This window comes from Pagrus pagrus (genome assembly GCF_965226575.1).
Source record: "Pagrus pagrus genome assembly, chromosome: 1".
Taxonomy (NCBI): Eukaryota; Metazoa; Chordata; class Actinopteri; order Spariformes; family Sparidae; genus Pagrus; species Pagrus pagrus.
The window spans coordinates 9,545,867-9,562,815 of record NC_140185.1 but is presented as its reverse complement, the minus strand read 5'-3'; the positions used below and the strand labels follow the sequence as shown (position 1 = coordinate 9,562,815).

At 40.8% G+C, this 16,949-nt stretch overlaps 1 protein-coding gene across 2 annotated transcripts in view; it reads right to left on the bottom strand.

Annotated features, from left to right (window-relative positions):
• The window catches only part of LOC311260438 (insulin-like growth factor 1 receptor), a 49,102-nt gene extending 33,953 nt beyond the window's left edge, over positions 1–15,149 (bottom strand). The window contains exons 1-3 of one of the 2 annotated variants that reach the window (XM_084358239.1): positions 15,042–15,149; positions 14,173–14,290; positions 5,089–5,655 (exon numbers count right to left, since the gene is read on the bottom strand). In XM_084358239.1, the coding sequence (XP_084214365.1) occupies positions 5,089–5,655; positions 14,173–14,263 (658 nt within the window). In that variant the 5' untranslated portion in view covers positions 14,264–14,290; positions 15,042–15,149. Of the gene's footprint in view, positions 1–5,088; positions 5,656–14,172; positions 14,291–14,443 lie in introns of both variants that reach the window. The other variant, XM_084358238.1, reaches the window with a different exon arrangement.
• Between the last annotated feature and the right edge of the window lie 1,800 nt (positions 15,150–16,949).

The following is a 16,949-nucleotide window of genomic DNA, read 5'->3' as shown; positions in this document are numbered from 1 at the left end:
CCACCACTAAAAAACACTCCACTTTCCCAGAGAAGCAAACAGGCTTTGAACCCTCTTCTGCCCTGTAACAGTTTTATGAATGAGTTCAGGCTGAAAGCATGTCCTTTATATTAACTCAATGAAAACAGGACTAGCACATTTCCCTTCCGTCATTTATTGACCTGATGAATGACCGGGTCTGGAAATAAAATGCCTCTGAATACAACGTTTGCATTCATGCCAACACAGCAGAAGGCCTGTGAGCAAGGCACACATCAAACAATAGATCCCAGATAAGATTACTGAAGCCTGATACAGGGCGTTATCAGAAGAGACAAATATAAACCATCATGATATGGACCTCTGTAGTCCTGAGTGTTTCATGCTACAGTTAAAAGTAAACAGACATGATTTCTAAAAGATCTGCAAAGATTAATCAGTTGTCAACTATCAAATCCATCAGCAACTATTTTGATAATCAATTAATCGTTTTCTCTTTCATTTTAGAATTCTGCGTAAATGTGAATATTTTCTGTTTTTTTTACTCGTCTATGACAGTAAACAGAATATCTTTGGAATGTGGACAAAACAAGACATCTGAGGAAACATGTTTCACCATTTTGTGTTGTGCTTGATGTTTTATGGGCCGAAGGACTAATCGATTAATTGAGATAATAGTCAACAGACTAATTGACAATGAAAATAACTGTTAGTTGCAGCCCTAATTCCAGACCGCAGCATCAGGCTCTACTGCTTTTACTGCTGCATACTACTAACACACAGGATTGCACAGCATACATAAAAACAGGATCTGATCTGCAGCCTCCAGACAACAATTTGAGGGAATGAACACTGCTTGGTCAGCCAGCTCAAGTACTCCAGCAGCTATCAGGCCTTCCTCACTTTAATGAAGCCTGGCTTTACTACCACCAGACTTCTCCAATAAAGTGCCTAATAAATAGCACAACAATGCAGTCTCTGCAGTGAGAGCAGCAGTGCTCATGTTGTTTCAGATCAATGCTGTTTTAAGGCAGCGGCAGCGACGAATGATGGCCCATTTGCCCTGGCTAACACACTCCCACTGGAGCCCAGATGAATGCATCTTCGCGGGGTCATTCTCCACATCTTCTATATTTAGTCTACCTCAACTGACTTAACAAAACCTCTTGCATAGGAAGATGCCAACTGAACACAAACACAGTAGCACAGTAACAGTTCAGAGACTCCGCATTATCGGCGCAGCGAAGGCTCGCCATTTCCCTGCCTTTGTTTGTTCACACCGAACCAAGCAGCTCCTGCGTAAAGCCGCACCACTGTGTCAATTCATACAGCACACCGGTGCTGCGGATCCAAAAGAGGCGTGACGGCAGACATAATGAACCTGAGATCTGTGTGTTTTTCTCCCGGTATCCACCTGTTGATCTAAAAACGTATCAGCCGACTGTTTATAATCATATGGATGCGGTTATAATGTGTTGTGATTGAGATTCTGACCCATCATACATCCTGGAAAGTGACAAAGTTATGTTTTCTGCTCTAAATTAAATAATTACATAATCACCCTCAGTAAACAGCAGACCCTGTCTGGCTCTCTCACTTGCGGGAGGGATGCTGTTTTCTGGGGGAAAGTTCACTGAAGTCTTGGTCGGGAGGGCTCACCGTCGCAGTGATTTCTTCCAAGTTTCCAGAGACGGTAAATACGACAACACAATGTGAGTTAAAGTTTTTTGCTCTGAATCGCGTCACATAATCACCGCCAATCAACTGCGGAGCCGCCTGGCTCTGCTGCCATGGACAGACGCCGTTTTTCGAGCAGAAATATGATAAAGAGTTGGTAGGACAGACAGGACGACAGACACTTCTCCACGTATTACTGTAGGTATTTTTAATTTTTTTCTTCATAAGTTGCCAAAGACACTACCAGTTACCACATTAGTGTTGTTTGGTCCTGTAACGTTGCTTTGTGGGTTGAAGTGTGGGACATTTCCCTTTTATTTGATGAGTGAAGGATCTGTTTAGCTGTCAGACTGTGAACACCATCAGACCAACGCACCCCTGATCCACGCCTCCGCATCAGAGCCGCAAGCAAAACTGTCCCCCCTCTCCGCATCTGTAACTTTCACACAGACGGCGATGCAGAGAATTGGCGCATGATTCCTGCACTGAAAGGGTAGTGTGAATGGGGCTAGTGTCTCATCTGTCCATTAAGTCTGTTTCTGAGATTTGGCTGGGGACAAACTGCAACCAGGAGGCTTAGGATAGAGAAGTCTACATTGATTTATTCTCTTGAGAGTTCCGAGTTTTCCCTCCTGTTCCTTGTTGTCTAATTAAAGACTACAATTTTTAAGTTAAAAGAAAACCCAGACACTACTTAAACTGTTCTGGCACCAGGTAGTCAACAATATAGTGAAGCAGGGTCTGTGTGTGTGTACATGTGTCTGCTGGGCTGTGACATCACGCAGCTGCAAACAAGAGGAATGTGGCCTCAGCACTACTTGCAGTGGTGTTAACAGTGGTTTAGGCTGCAGCAGTTGGTAGACCAAGCATAGTCAATAGTAGGGATGTGCTTTATTAGTTGGCCAATCAATTTAACGTTGGTAGCTTCATTAGTCGGCACCAGAAACACTAATCGGTTAAACTTATTAGTATTATTTTATTAATGCACATAGTTAAATCACATATTGACATAATTTGACCTGAAATGTCATATCATCCTAGGCAAATGTTGCTCTTTGAAAAAAAAAAATGTCAATTACTAATGTTAAAGGTGTTATTGATAACATTCAACCATTAAGTGTGTTATTCCAACTCCCCCTACCAAAAATGTTTTGTTATTGATGATTAATTGTTGCAAACATCACTTATACACAATATCTTTTGGAACCCAATAGAGGTCGAACTGTACTCAATTTATACTATTTTCTGAGTGTTGTCTTATTTCTAGTATAAGTTTTAACTTCTGTCTAAATGTCAGGGAAATTAATCATTCAAAACATCCCTAATCAATATAAAGTTTTGCTGTGTTAGTGGAAGAAGAAGTACTAGTAATAACAGCACTGGTTTAGCAGTTGGGGTAGTAGTAAGAGAAGCAGTAGTAGCAACGTTGTCACATTAGCACGGGCAATAGAAGTTCTACTAGCCAAGGCATTTAGTATTGGTTGTTGGCTGTTTTAAAGTTATTTCCAAATCTATTTCCTGTCCTTCACAGCCCCAGCCCTGAAAAAAACAACATATTTTAGTCTTGTCTCGTCTAGTCTCATCGTCGAGAGATGGCCTTTTATCAGCACTGTTACACTTAACGCCTTCGTACAGTCAAAATGCCTCAATGTCAATATTAGATCATTTTCAACAATATTATCATACCACTCAGAAACTCTATGTTAAACACCAAAATTTGAGTGTAATGTCCTATTACAGTGTGGAGTCCTTTCTCAAAGCCGCACAACTGCCTGTTGTTGAGTTTACACTGCACCAGGAAGGAAGATGGGTGACCTTCTCACTAGTGAAGACATAACTGTAGATGGAGCTTGCTGTGGATTCACAAGTGCAGTTTTTCCACTAGCACTTTTGGCCCCGTTGCGTCAAACAGCGCAGCGCTGATTTGCTTTTCCATCACCAGTGCTACTGCATCGAGTTGAGCCAAGCAACACCTGCAATGGACCTTTAAATGTCTAAGTAACGGGGGGCTTTTATTGTGAAGAAGTTATAGTAAATCAAAAGTGTTTAGTGTGTATTAGTGGTGACACTTTGTTGGCGGTGATTCTTTGATAGTACTGCAGGGATTGAAACAAGCGCGTCATTGGTTTAAGACACACCTTCAAGCAGGTAGCCCAGTTGTCATGGAAATGCAAAACCCTGGCCGCATCAGGCTGCCGCGCCGAGTAGAGCCAGGCCGGCAGATGTAATGGAAAAACAACATAAGTCCATCCATATGATGACAGGTTAAATGATCTGGACTGACATTGTGTCTTATTGGATGACAAACCTACAAGAGTCTATAGCCCATTAGCACAAACAGACTATTGTTTTCTCGCTGACGAGGGAGATGATAAACAGCACAGAGTTCTGCCCCTCCACCTGACACCCCCTCCATCCATCCATCCATGTCTTCCTCCAACATATTCCACCTCCTAATCTTTTCCAGCATGCCCACACTCTGCCACTCCAACAACCAACAAAGCAGGCCAGGCTTATGTGTGTATGTCTGACATATTTGCATCTCTGCGTGTCTGCATCTGTCTGCACTTCGCACGTGTGATGAAGCTTCTTGTCGTGTGTGTATGGACATGCATTCAGTCCAGGCCAGTCCTGTGACAGTTTCATGTCACAAGACTGAAAACATCAACATGCTGAGTCTGCAGCAAGGCGCCAGTCACCAGGGAAACAATTCAGCCAGACGCACACTCAGTCAGCCAAAACACATCGTCTGAAATGCACCAGCAAAACAAGTCATCGAAAACACTGCAGTCGTAAACACAAAATTAAAGGGAGAGTTCACACTCACCGTGCTTTGAGTAGTTTAATTAAACTCTGGAGCATTTACTCCTTTAATTCACTTTGTTTAGGCAGATGAGAGCATTTGAATTGAACTTTCATGGTATCAAATATGCACCACGAGACATGAATATGTGAGCTACTGCCTCTTTTGAGAGGCTCACAGTAGACTGTGATACAACAGGTACCTTTTTTTGTAGTCAACTAAACAGAGGCTGACATTTGAGAGGTAGTTGTTGCGTACATTTAGAAAACCTTGCTCAACAACGACATGGGCTGAGGTAAAATTAAAGTCTTAATTGATACCTCTCTCTAGGCTCTTCCTTCATGTTTCCATTACTTGGATAAACACCTGAGATATATTACAGCAAAGATCTGGAGACAAGTCAGTCATGCATAACAACATCCCCCTCTGCTTTCCTCTTTCCCCGCAGCCAAAACACAACAGCTAAAGCAGTTAAAGTGACAGGTAGCAGGCCACAGCTGTAGGCACAGAGCCGTTCATTACACTCTCAAATTCACATCTACGCAAATCACGCCAAAGGCTAGACTGTGTGCACGATCGATTTGCAATTCAAATCCCTGATGAGCTATCATGTGTGACAGACATCTTACCTTTCTGGCAGTGATTGGAGTTCCAGCAGCGGTAGTTGTAGTTGTTGTTGAACATGGTCTTTCTGCACTGAGGGTTGTTCTCCATGATGCCTGGGCAAACGTCACTGCACTCTTTGGACTGCTTGTTCCCAGCGATGTAATTGTTGAACTCGGCGTCCATGATGAGGGACCAATCTATGGAGTCCAGGTAGCAGAGCTCAGGGTTCTTCTCAATACGGATGGCACCACGGGTGATGTTCCTCAGGTTGTACAGGCCGATGTCCTTCAAGCTGGTCATCTCAAAGATCACAAGGGCGTAGTTGTAGAAGAGGTTTCGTCCGCGTATGACGGTGAGGTTGGGAAAGAGCGCGCTCAGACTGTCCAGGCCAGATACCCGGAATAGCAGCAAGTAATCTGTGATCATGGTCAGTTTGGGGAAACTCAGGGAGCGGAAAACTTCCTGGTTGATGTTGTTGTTGTTTTTGTCACCGATGAGGAGGATCTGCAGGTAGCCCTCCACCACCGTGCAGTTCTCGAGACGCTTGAATTCACTGATGTCATTGCCGATGTCGATGCTCGGACCACAGACTGCAGGGAGGAAACAGAGGGCGATAGTGAGGGACTGTAGTACATTTAATTTAGCACTAACTTAAATATCCAACACCTCATTGGCTATCTCTTCTTATTTCTTTGCGGTATCCTTTTATTTGATGCTCTCCAACAGTATTATCATCACTATGAGAGGTCTTGGCTAAATCAAACATATCTGCCGGTTCTCTTTAAAATCAAACAGCATAAAAGTTACATGAGAACGTGCTTATACAAATGACCTTTAATTTCCTCATTTATTTACACACTGTGTAATAAATAGCTTTTGCAACAATATACAGAACAATATTCTCTAGTGGTATTTTTAAGGAGATGTTTATCCAATACATATTTTAAATATTGACTGTACACTTGAGCAGTGCTGTTGTTGACAGAAGATATTTGCCATTTTCAAGGCCAACTTAAGATGGTGCGACAAAGTAAATACTTGAGTCATGTTCCATTTAAGCCTATGTTAACAGTGCAATAAAGTTTATATTGCTCTGCCTTGAGGCTATTGTTGCTCTTGTGTCCACCTATTATGACCCCAGGTTTTTGGTTTCAATGTCTGCTTTTATTAAGCTTTCATTGTACAATGACATCAAAGGCAAAGAAAACAAAAAAAACCCTATTGAACTTAAGGCAGCACCCATAACAAATGTACACACTGACATTTGATCAAATGCAGTGACAAATGATTCATGGAGGAGTTTCACAAGTACTGTGGCGACATCATTCTTCATGTTACTCAAGCTAGCAGCTCTGTAATGTCACCATGCTAAAATGCTCACAATGACAATACTAACAGTTATTTTAGCTTTTCAGCATGTTTTTAGTCAGAAACCAAAGTACTGGTTTTAAATTTGACCTCATGATGGAGCTATATGAGAAAGGTAAGAAATCCCCAGTTATTACAATTCATCTGTGAATTTCTGAACTTTATTCATGACAATTTATCAAATATTTGTGAAGACATTTCATTCAAACAACCTCAAGTCTCAGCCTCATGGTAGCGGTAGGGGGAAAAAATGAGTTGGTTCACCAAAGTCAGTAAGATAAACTCCTTAGTCAGCAGACTAATTTGGCTAATCATCTCAGGTCTTTAGACCACCATGGAAACTGAGATAACAATGGGCTGAAGGGACCTTTTAGTTCCTTGAAAAGTAGTTTCCAGTGACTGAAGGTTCAAGATACTTTGGGTGGAAATGCAGCTCAAGTCAACAGGAATCATCCCCTGGTGGGGCTGGCCTTAAAATAATATTGTAATATTTTGCGGCTATATCACGATCCAAAATATATATTGAAATCTCCTCAAAAGCACTTCATAAATGCTAGGACAGGGCAATAATATCAAATATCATCCATTTTTGACCACATACCTTGATCTCAATATTGCTACAATATTGTAGGGATGACTATTGGTACTTTCACAAAATATAAACACAATGGGATTTATGAAAACTAATAATCAGTAATGTGGATTGTATCACTAATTGGGTAAAGGCAGGTATTAGAACAAGTAGAACAGTCTGGTGAGTTAAGAAAATGACAGCACTTTACTGTACTGTAGCATTTAACGCCAGGAAAAGAAATCCAAATATCATGATATAACGATTCAAAATCTAGGACAACTTATAGCTAAATACATTGAATATATTGCCCCGCCCTATCCTCTGGGGACCATGAATGCTGGTGTAAATTGTCTTGGCAGACAGACTGACATTGCCATTTCTATAGCCTTGCTGGTAAAAGGGATAAAAACAGCACTTTGAACGGAGGTGTCCCCAGCAACAAAAGTATCAACCTGTTAGAGTCTTTACATGCACTGTGATCTAGTGAATTGAAGAATTTTCTTCAGCGGAGGTGGAAACGTCTGGGCCTATGATCAAAGGCGAGACAACAAAGAACACGTGTCCACCCTTTTATGCGAGCAAATTGCAAAAACATGTATTTATGTAGTTTTAAGTTGAGCGTAGAACAGATTTGTTTACATTTGTTTTGTTTTTTAAACTTCTTGAGTCATTCTTTGTTTTTTACAGTCACAGACTCTGTTTCTATTTGGACAAAGAAATACATTGAGCTGAAACAACTTCAAAGAAAAGTATGAAAAAAAGGCACTCCTCTGAATCCTGAGTGGTCTCTGAATAATCCAAACTCGCATCAGGAAACTTTTGGTAAATCACGATGGCGATGATCGGTGATGATGGGTGGAGTGTTTGCCTTTCCAACTTTTACTCCCACCTGTGTGCTCTGCTCTGAACAATACTTAGCCTGAAGCCCCAGCAGCACCCACAGAAACATGGAGGCCATTATCACACATCACTGTGAGGAGGATTTAGACTTCAAAAGCTGGAGGGCAGTGAGTCATGGAAAACTCACACCGACCAGCTAACAGGTTGTCACACCACTTCTTTAATGCTGGTTCTTTAAGGTTTTACTGAATGTTTGTGACGCAGAGAGGTTTGGGAAAGACAATGCACACCCAGCAAACAATTGATTTCTTAATTACAGCATTTTATAATTTAACATTAGAGCTGGTGTTGAAGGCTTAATTAATGAAAATAAATGTCATTTCATCTTTTAGGGGATTGCTCTTAGTTCAAAACGTGGAGCTAGAGCAATGTGCCACCAGCTTTACATATTCCCACAATAGATGACACGCCCCAGGGCTGTACACCTCACTGTATAATCTAAGAAATTAAGTTATAATAGGTAATAAACTTGTCATAATAAGTGCATGTTTTGTTTTTAATTTCTATATATATATATTTTTTTTTACATATGACGGTACAATAAGGTTATGAAGTATGCTTCATGGTTACTGAAGTTGAATGTGAATATAAGACCAGTAAAAATCTCAATGCAGAAAAGTGAAATCCGTTAAAGATTGTACAACTAGTACTAAAATCTGTAGTTCCCCAAGATACGTGTGCCGTTTCTTTAGACACCACACTGCTGCTGAGGTGGAACAAAGTTGAGTTTCAAAAAGAACACCATGAACACTGTGCTGGGAATGAAAATGTCCCCAAACCTCACCACATTTTAACAGCTAAGCACAAACAGACACATCATACTATTGGAAAAGGTCTAAAACTCATTAGCTACACACAGTCATCACTGTTTATATTCTCAAAAAACACCATGTTCCCAATTTACCAGACAGTAATTATTTACTGTGGGATCAGAACATTCAAGTTTTTTTTTTTTAATGTTACATTTCTGCTGCAGTCAAACATTTCCCATGTCAAAATGTCTAACAAACTAGTGTTTATCGACAAATAAACAAGATTTAAATAATCTGACAAATCAGAATCTTTTAGTCATGCAGCCCAATGGCTCTAAACTAAACCACTGAACAGCAGCTCTGGAGTCAGTTACACTCAGTACAACACACAAGTATGTGAGAGCATATCCACTCAATAATGGTCAGTCATTTGTCGATGAGGTTATATTCCTATGTGACTTACAAAAATGTTGTGTGTTCTTTTCTTTTTTTGGGAATGGGGCATCACAATTACTTGAAATATTATCGAAAAACACAACATGGCCAAGTGCAATATCCAAATTACAGAAGCTGCAATTTTTGGATAAAGATAAAATATGTGAAAATACAACATTATAATGAAGTTCTGTGGTGCTGCGGAGATGTCCCAGCTCTCAAACCATCATCTCCAGATGTAAGAAAACATGTTTGTTTCCAGCTATTGTTCAGAAATATGTTTTACTTGAAGAAATCAACGTGCTGTGGCCAACACTCCACCATGAAAAACATACAAGCGTTAAAACTCAGCTCACGTGTGGGCAAGTTCATGAAAGGCAGTAATTTTCCAACACCCATTTCTCACCGACACAGTGACATAAACCAGCATCTCCTGTATCAAATGGGTATCAAAAAGCAGTCCTACAGTGCAGCACAGAGAAAGGGATGACACACTCCCTATCATCACCTTTCAACTGTAAGTGTGATTAAGGGATGTTTGAATAAAGATTATCTTGGTTTGCACACAACATGAAGCAACAAGTGAAGGTGGCTGCCCTACAGGCCTGACACGTCATTTTAAGAGGAAAGACAACAAGTGTCTGCTGATATCTATGAACTTCAAAGTCTTCAACTAATGGCCGCAAATGACTCAACAACCAAATATTTTGTGGATTTCAACTGAGTTAATGATTAATCAAATTGGTGAACTGTGCATAAAAATACATACAGTGTTAATCTAATGTGGATGTAAGCACCTTCAAGAGTCATCACTCCTTACAGTCAATGTTACATTTCAGACCTATAAATGTGCTTAGGAAATTCTGAACAAGAAGTGTAATCACATCATTAATAAAGCGCTGTCTCTACATTGTATTATAAATATTATTCAGTTCAATGGCACCTCACATATCTACCACTTTTCTCCAACATGTACGCTCATTGTTCCTTTTCCAGGGACATTTTTAAATTTCTATACAAAGTGTCAACAGGCACCAACAATAAAGGTCAGAAATAAAAACATCTCTCCACTGAAAAACACCAAAGAAAGTGGAGCTTAATGGTGCAAATTGAGTTAGCAAACTGGCTAAAACAAGTTGTACTTTAATTCTGCTTTACCACAGTTAACAGACAACAAATATATCCAAGGTAAAACTTTCCCATGGTTGGCCTCTTTCAACCCTGCATGTGATATAAGTTTCAAAGCACACTGGCGCTGTTACTCGTAATGTAGCAACACGCTGTTAAAAAATGTGTTTAAAGGGTAACTCCACTAATCATACACAGTTAAGTGTGTTTATAGGTCTTGGTGTGTACTACTGTGTATGTGAAAAAAGTAGTATAAAGCCTTTGGTGGCTCCAGAGGAAGCTGCATGTGATCTGATAAAATTGACTCCAACAATGTCATCCGCGAATAAGTTGCATTGTGGGTAATGTAGGTGCCAGGTTTTGACAAGCAGTCCACTGGTCTAGCACTGCACTCCTATGACACTGTTTTACTCTCTACAGACAGTTTAAAAACATAAAGCTGTACCAAAGATAGCCTTTTTCAATTTCACATATTCTTATTCATTTTTAAGACCTGGCACGTACGTTACCCAGAATGCAACATGACCACTAAGTGACATCACTGAAAGCAATTTTTCAGATTACATGCAGCTTCCTCTGGAGCCACAAAAGGCTTTATACTACTTTTTAACATATGCAGTACTACCTTCCTAAGACCTGTAAACACACTTTAATGTGGAAAATTGGTGGAGTTACCCTTTAAGTTGCCTTACTTTGGATTTGTCATTTTAATTGGAAAATAATTTGGTTCTCACATAAAACAGAGGTTTAGAAACTGTAGGCTTTTTTTACCAAGACTGCTGAGAGCTTAAGTCCTCTCTAGAGGCTTTGGTGAGCCATTAAAAAATGCCTTTGGTGTGATTTAAGGCACGCAGTGTGCTGGTATGGCGGTTATGTCTTTCTCTGTAATCTACTTGTCAGTGCACACTGTCAGCAGCCCTCAGCGAGCTGCATACCTGTTAATACAATCCCAACACCCGAGCCTGTAAAAAGACACACTGCCTAGTGATGTTACATCACCACAGCCTTGACGCTTCACCCTCTGTGGCCTCACTGCAACGCCAGCATGGCCATCTTTCATGGGAACTGCTCCTGACCTCGCTTTGTGGAGACACTAAACAAAAGTTTATGATCAAAATGTACATCTTGTGCACCAGCGGAGTGAAAATACCGATAGCAGGTGTAGCAGCTTAATAAGTCCCCCTCCCTCTCTTCCCGCATTGACACATTTTAAACAGCTGAGTACACAAGCCTATCTCTGCCGCTTTGATGAGTCTCCAGATCACATATTTACTTTTGATAACCTTTTCCCAGCTGGCTGCAGCACCCAGACTATCCGCAGACAATCAGAGGAAATCCACTAGAAGCCCCATAAGACAAGAAATAGGAAGCAATGCGTCCTCTAAGCTGGTGCTTCATACACTGCCACCATACTGCAGCAAGTCTGTTTACTCCTCATTTCCATCCTGTTAGTGACAGACTGCCCGAGGGGGGAATGTATTCATAAATACTTTTCCACATGAGAGGCAAGGTGAGAACAAATGCGCTGGGAAGCTTTAGCAAAAGATCATTCCTGACAGATTAAACTTGTTTGGTTCACCTGAAAGGCTGTTTCTGCAGCAACAGAGCTGAACCTGGTAAACCCGAACCCACCAGCTGCCCTTTAGTCCCAACTGATACAGTAAACCAGCAGGAATGCTCAGAGTTTAGCCACACAAGGCACCTTTAGACGGCCTCCACACCGGAGTGAGAATAAATGTAGGATTTCGATGGGAGAACCTCTCTGCTGCTCCCAGGTTTGTCCTGTGACCACTGGGGCTAACAGTAAACCCCACGACACACAGTTCACAAGCTCCTCACTCTTTCCAATCAACAGAACTTAGTCTGTTTTGCTTGCGAATGTACTTTGGCTTGTTCTATTTTAAAACCCAGACCCTGGTTCAAGCCCCCAACCAACCCCTCCCCAACATGTCACGATGAATGGGATGAATCAGGAAGCCTAGTTTACAGTATAGCTGGAGACATGGAAATTTTTCAGATGGCAACACTTTAAAAGAAATTCTGGATAAATATGGAAGCTTTACATTCATTAAATTTGAAGGTTTACCAGTTGACAGAAGCCGTGAGCTTCAATATGCTGCCATGCAGTAGTCAGTCACTAGAAAGTCCCCTTCCCTGCACTAAACCATCTGTGTGGTACCTATTGGTGCATCTTGAAGTTCTGTCAAAATCTCAAAGCAGTCTAGCTGCAACGATTGGTATAATAATCGATTAGTCGACTGAAAGAACATTAAACGGTTATAAAATTGTTATTAAACTGGTAAACGATTAATAATTTCAGTCTTTTTTCAAGCAGAAATGTCAAATATTTACTGGCTCTAGTCACTTAAATGTGAGAATTTGCAGCTATTCTTTGTCATTTAGGACAGTAAGTAAAGAGTTTGGGGGTTCTTACTTGTTGATTGAACAAAAGAAGCAATCTGAAGACATCAATTTGGGCTTTTTAAGGAAAATTAAGCAGCAGATAAATTGATAATGAAAATAATCATTAGTTGAAACCCTTCAAAGGAGTATAATTTACTTCAATGGATTATCACAGAAATACAATCTATAACCTCGGCCCTTGTGCTTGATGGGAGTATGTTACTGTGCCTGATCAACTGCTGCATCATAGTACTTGTGAAAATATTTCCAAGGTCAAGGTGTGCCCAGGTTTGTTTTGCAAAGGAAAATAAATGACTTTGCACTGCCAAAGAAAAACCACGCTGACACCTTTATACAAATAGTGTTCAAAGCTGTGGTTTCAGTCAATCTCACAAGAGACTTTACTTTCGTAAAGATCACCTGCACACGAAGAACGCCCAAAAGCGATAGTTGAGGTTGTGTTTAGCTCACTTGGAAATATTAGAAAGATAAGAAGAAAATAGGAAACTTTTCAATAGTTTTGAATTTAATCTAAACCTATAGATAGACCCATACTGATACTGCTCTCTTTATGTGGTGTTTATGTTTTTTACTTTGAACATCTGATACCAAATGGACAAGACCCGGCTGTAAAACCATGACATCTTCACTAAAAAATGCTCTCTGTGACCTACAACATTCCCAAATTGCCTCTTTACTTTGTGTTTCAACATTTAATCATATCCCAGCATATACAGAGCAGATTTGTCCAGGATCTTCATGACAACCGAGTTGTGTTTTCACACAGTTTGCTGCACTTTTTCTCCATTCATTATGAAATAACACATCACATTTTTTGGCTGTAGAGATGGACGAACCCAGCTAAACTCAATGACCTGGCTTTTCATTTCACAAATCCTATTTCTGTTTAGCGGTTTTCTGTTCAGATCACAGATTTTTGTTGATTCTACATTCGCCACATTGTGACTCAGAGTTGACAATGTGGTGTGTATATATAGCTGGACTCTCTCTCTCTATTGGCTGAGTCATGATAATGTATTTACCAACACACTTTAAGTGACTCATTTCTGTGATGTGTTTTAAAACCACAATTACAATATTACAACTAGACCTTCTATAATCTATATGATATATATATCAACCAACATTAAGTAAACTACACTTCACACATGTAATGCTTTTCCCCACTGAGATACAATTATATTTCCTACAGTACATATAATATTGCACCGTGTAATACAGTTTCCATACAGTGGGCTTAATGTAACTCATATCTTCTATTATCCTGTAGCTAAATAACCACACTGTGATATAAGCTAGCATACTCATTCTTCTATATAAACAATACACTTATCTTTCAGATATTTTCGAAATACATGCAGAAATGTGAAATGTAAACAGCCAAGAAACATTATCATCTCTATTGGACTACATATACAATGTATAGTAACTAAAACATGGCGTTTTCACTGTAAACGTGCTGTATTGGGGCATGGAAAACACAATGTTTCCCCGTGTGTGTAGTAGTGTGGAGTAGCATTACTTACTCTCTGTGGTGGCGGGCCGGAGGCAGGACGACAGACCCAGCATCAGACCCCAAAACAAGGTCAAGCGGCTCCTTTCCTTTCGAGACCTCATTCCTGGATGAGTAAATCCTCCCAAATCCTGTGAATAAATATGTTGAGGGGAGCAAACGTGGGCAAAACCCGTTCAGAATTATTAAAAAGCTTTTTAATCTCCAGCCAGCACCTTTTAGCTGTTAGCCGGCTAATGGAGCTAATAGCTACTACATACAGGCTAGCAGGGTAGCTTTCTCACGTTTCCTAATGGGGGAGTCCAACCGTGCTCCGAAATCACCGATTTGTTCCTCTAGCCAGAAAACACGTATTCATAGTTTCACTGTTTATTCCTGCCGAAAACAACGCCGCACTGATGTGTGTAATGAAACCAATGCGGCTAAACTAGCGGTGGGGATTCCTCTGTAATCCGCATCTTCACACTCCATATCTGGAGGAAAAACGTTCAACGTCCCGCTGCTGGAGGATCCTCAGGAGGCAGAAAACGACTCAAACCCCCACAAAATTAGGATGAAAACAGGCGGTTTGGGGCATACAGCAACATATTAAATCGATACACAGTCCCCTTGTGTGAACGATACGACGTTGGTTTCGAAATATCCAGGATAAAATCTGGTTTCAGACCGCAGCCTCCTTCTCCTCCTCCTCCTCAGCCGCTCATCATGCACACACACACCGCGTTGTTGTGGTAGCTGTAATTCACCTTCATAGCAACGGAAAACTGAGTATTTGACCTTAGTTGCCCAGTTTAGGTCAAGTCAATTGGTTATCTAAAGCCGTCCGTCGATAGATAGCTGAACGGGTAGCGTAGGTAGGCAGATTAATGTACAGGTACATACACAGTCTCCTTCGATCAGTCTGCAGTCTGCCGTGTTCACTATAAACACGGCGCCGTGCGCAGAGATCGTCTCTGTTTCAAAAGATGAATCACTCGGGCTTCTGCCCCGCCTTCCAGTCTGTGAAAGCGGGCGTCGCTCTTACTGCAGTTTAGCCACCACAGGAGAGCAGTTACCATAGTGACTGGTCTGGTAGTCAACTCATCACAAGAAGGTCAGTCTTATCTCTCTGTGTTGTTAACAGTATCGTTGACAGATTAAACTGCAATATGTGATGTTTACCCCACATCTCATCTTTTAATTATTACCATCTGCAAAAGATTGCAATTTCACCACGCCACCTTCCCTTCTACATTCACACCAGACGCTTAACAGGTCTTATAGAGTGGACCGTCATTAAACTACCAGTCGCCCACAAACAAAAGTACATTCCAATTTGATGAAAGAAATCATTTGCGCACTTCTGCAAAAATGTAAACACCATCGCCATAACGGCACAAAAATCTAGACAGAGTGAGACCTCTGTGTCTCTTTCTCCTCTCTGATCACCGCCGTAGCGACTCCGACTACGACGCGGTTTTAAGGAAATCTGGGATGCTGATCCAGGATCAGGGTTGTTTTGCTTCTCACGAATACACAGCGGAGGGCCGCCTATACAAAGATCGTGTCTGTCTGCACCACCTGTAATTACACTCTTGATCAGTCCAAGCAGTCACAGGTGTGTTTATACATGGTGTATAGTGTTTTAGGCCTGTGAGTTATACATGTACAATAATCACTTGTGTCTTTACGCCTCTATGTCGATGCTTATATTAATTGACCTACAAGTTTCTGTGTTATGTCTGTCTTATTGTTATAATAGTAATATGTGGCCTAATATCATATGATGCGTATATACTGTAATGGAATTCACATAATATTTCAACAAATCAATAATAACAAACCTTGTAATATATCATAAAAATAGCATTCAAAAATGTTTACTAAAAGTAAACCACTTTGAATTATGGAATATATGTATGATTCATACAGAATAAGCGTCAAACATTTTGGGACATCAGCCACTTAAAATACATCTCATCATGTAGCCATGTTTTGTGGAGCCTGGCAGCAGCTCATACAACAACATTGGGCACTGGCGTTTCCTGTGAAAAGCCACCGAAATGCTGCCATCTTGAGGGGATTTGAGCAAACTGCAAACTGCTAATGTACAGTAAAATAAAAGGCAAGAGACAGGGGGAAATTTAAACTACTAATATGCCACAGAAAACTATAGAAACATTAATGTGGTTCTTCTAAAGACATGATTTGAAATATGTTTTTTTTCTCTTTGCATGCTGTTATCATGGGAGGTCGCAGTGGATATAGACCTACTGATCCTGAAAGTCGCTGTCCTGTCTATAGAGCTAAAGAGGGATTGTTGTTAACGTTGGCCTCATGTGACCTGTTAAGACTCAAAAAAGCCACAAAACTAATGCAGAACATAAAGTCATACTGTAGCCTTATAGACTGAATTTATAGAGAAACAGAATAGTTAGAGTTGTGCAGGGATTTTCAAACAGCTCATCTCATGACACTGACTTTTACTTTGTTTGAGACAGACAGGTACAGTTGCAATGATCTTTTGAGCTCTGAGGCCCAGGCAGAGGAAGTGGGGGGCCAGCAGCTTGTGATGCTGTGAGAGAAGCAGACAGTAAACAAAACGGTCCACAGAAGAGCCCCTGACAGTTTTGATTATCCCTGTAATTACAGGCCGCTTTCATCACTTCACAGAGCAGAGCACAGAGGCATTATTTGAACGCTGCACATTACCTCAGCCCTGGCAGACAACACTCGGCATCCGTCACAATCCAACAATTAGCACCGAGAGGGGGGAAAAATGCACATTAAAAATGAAGTGAATATCAGTGG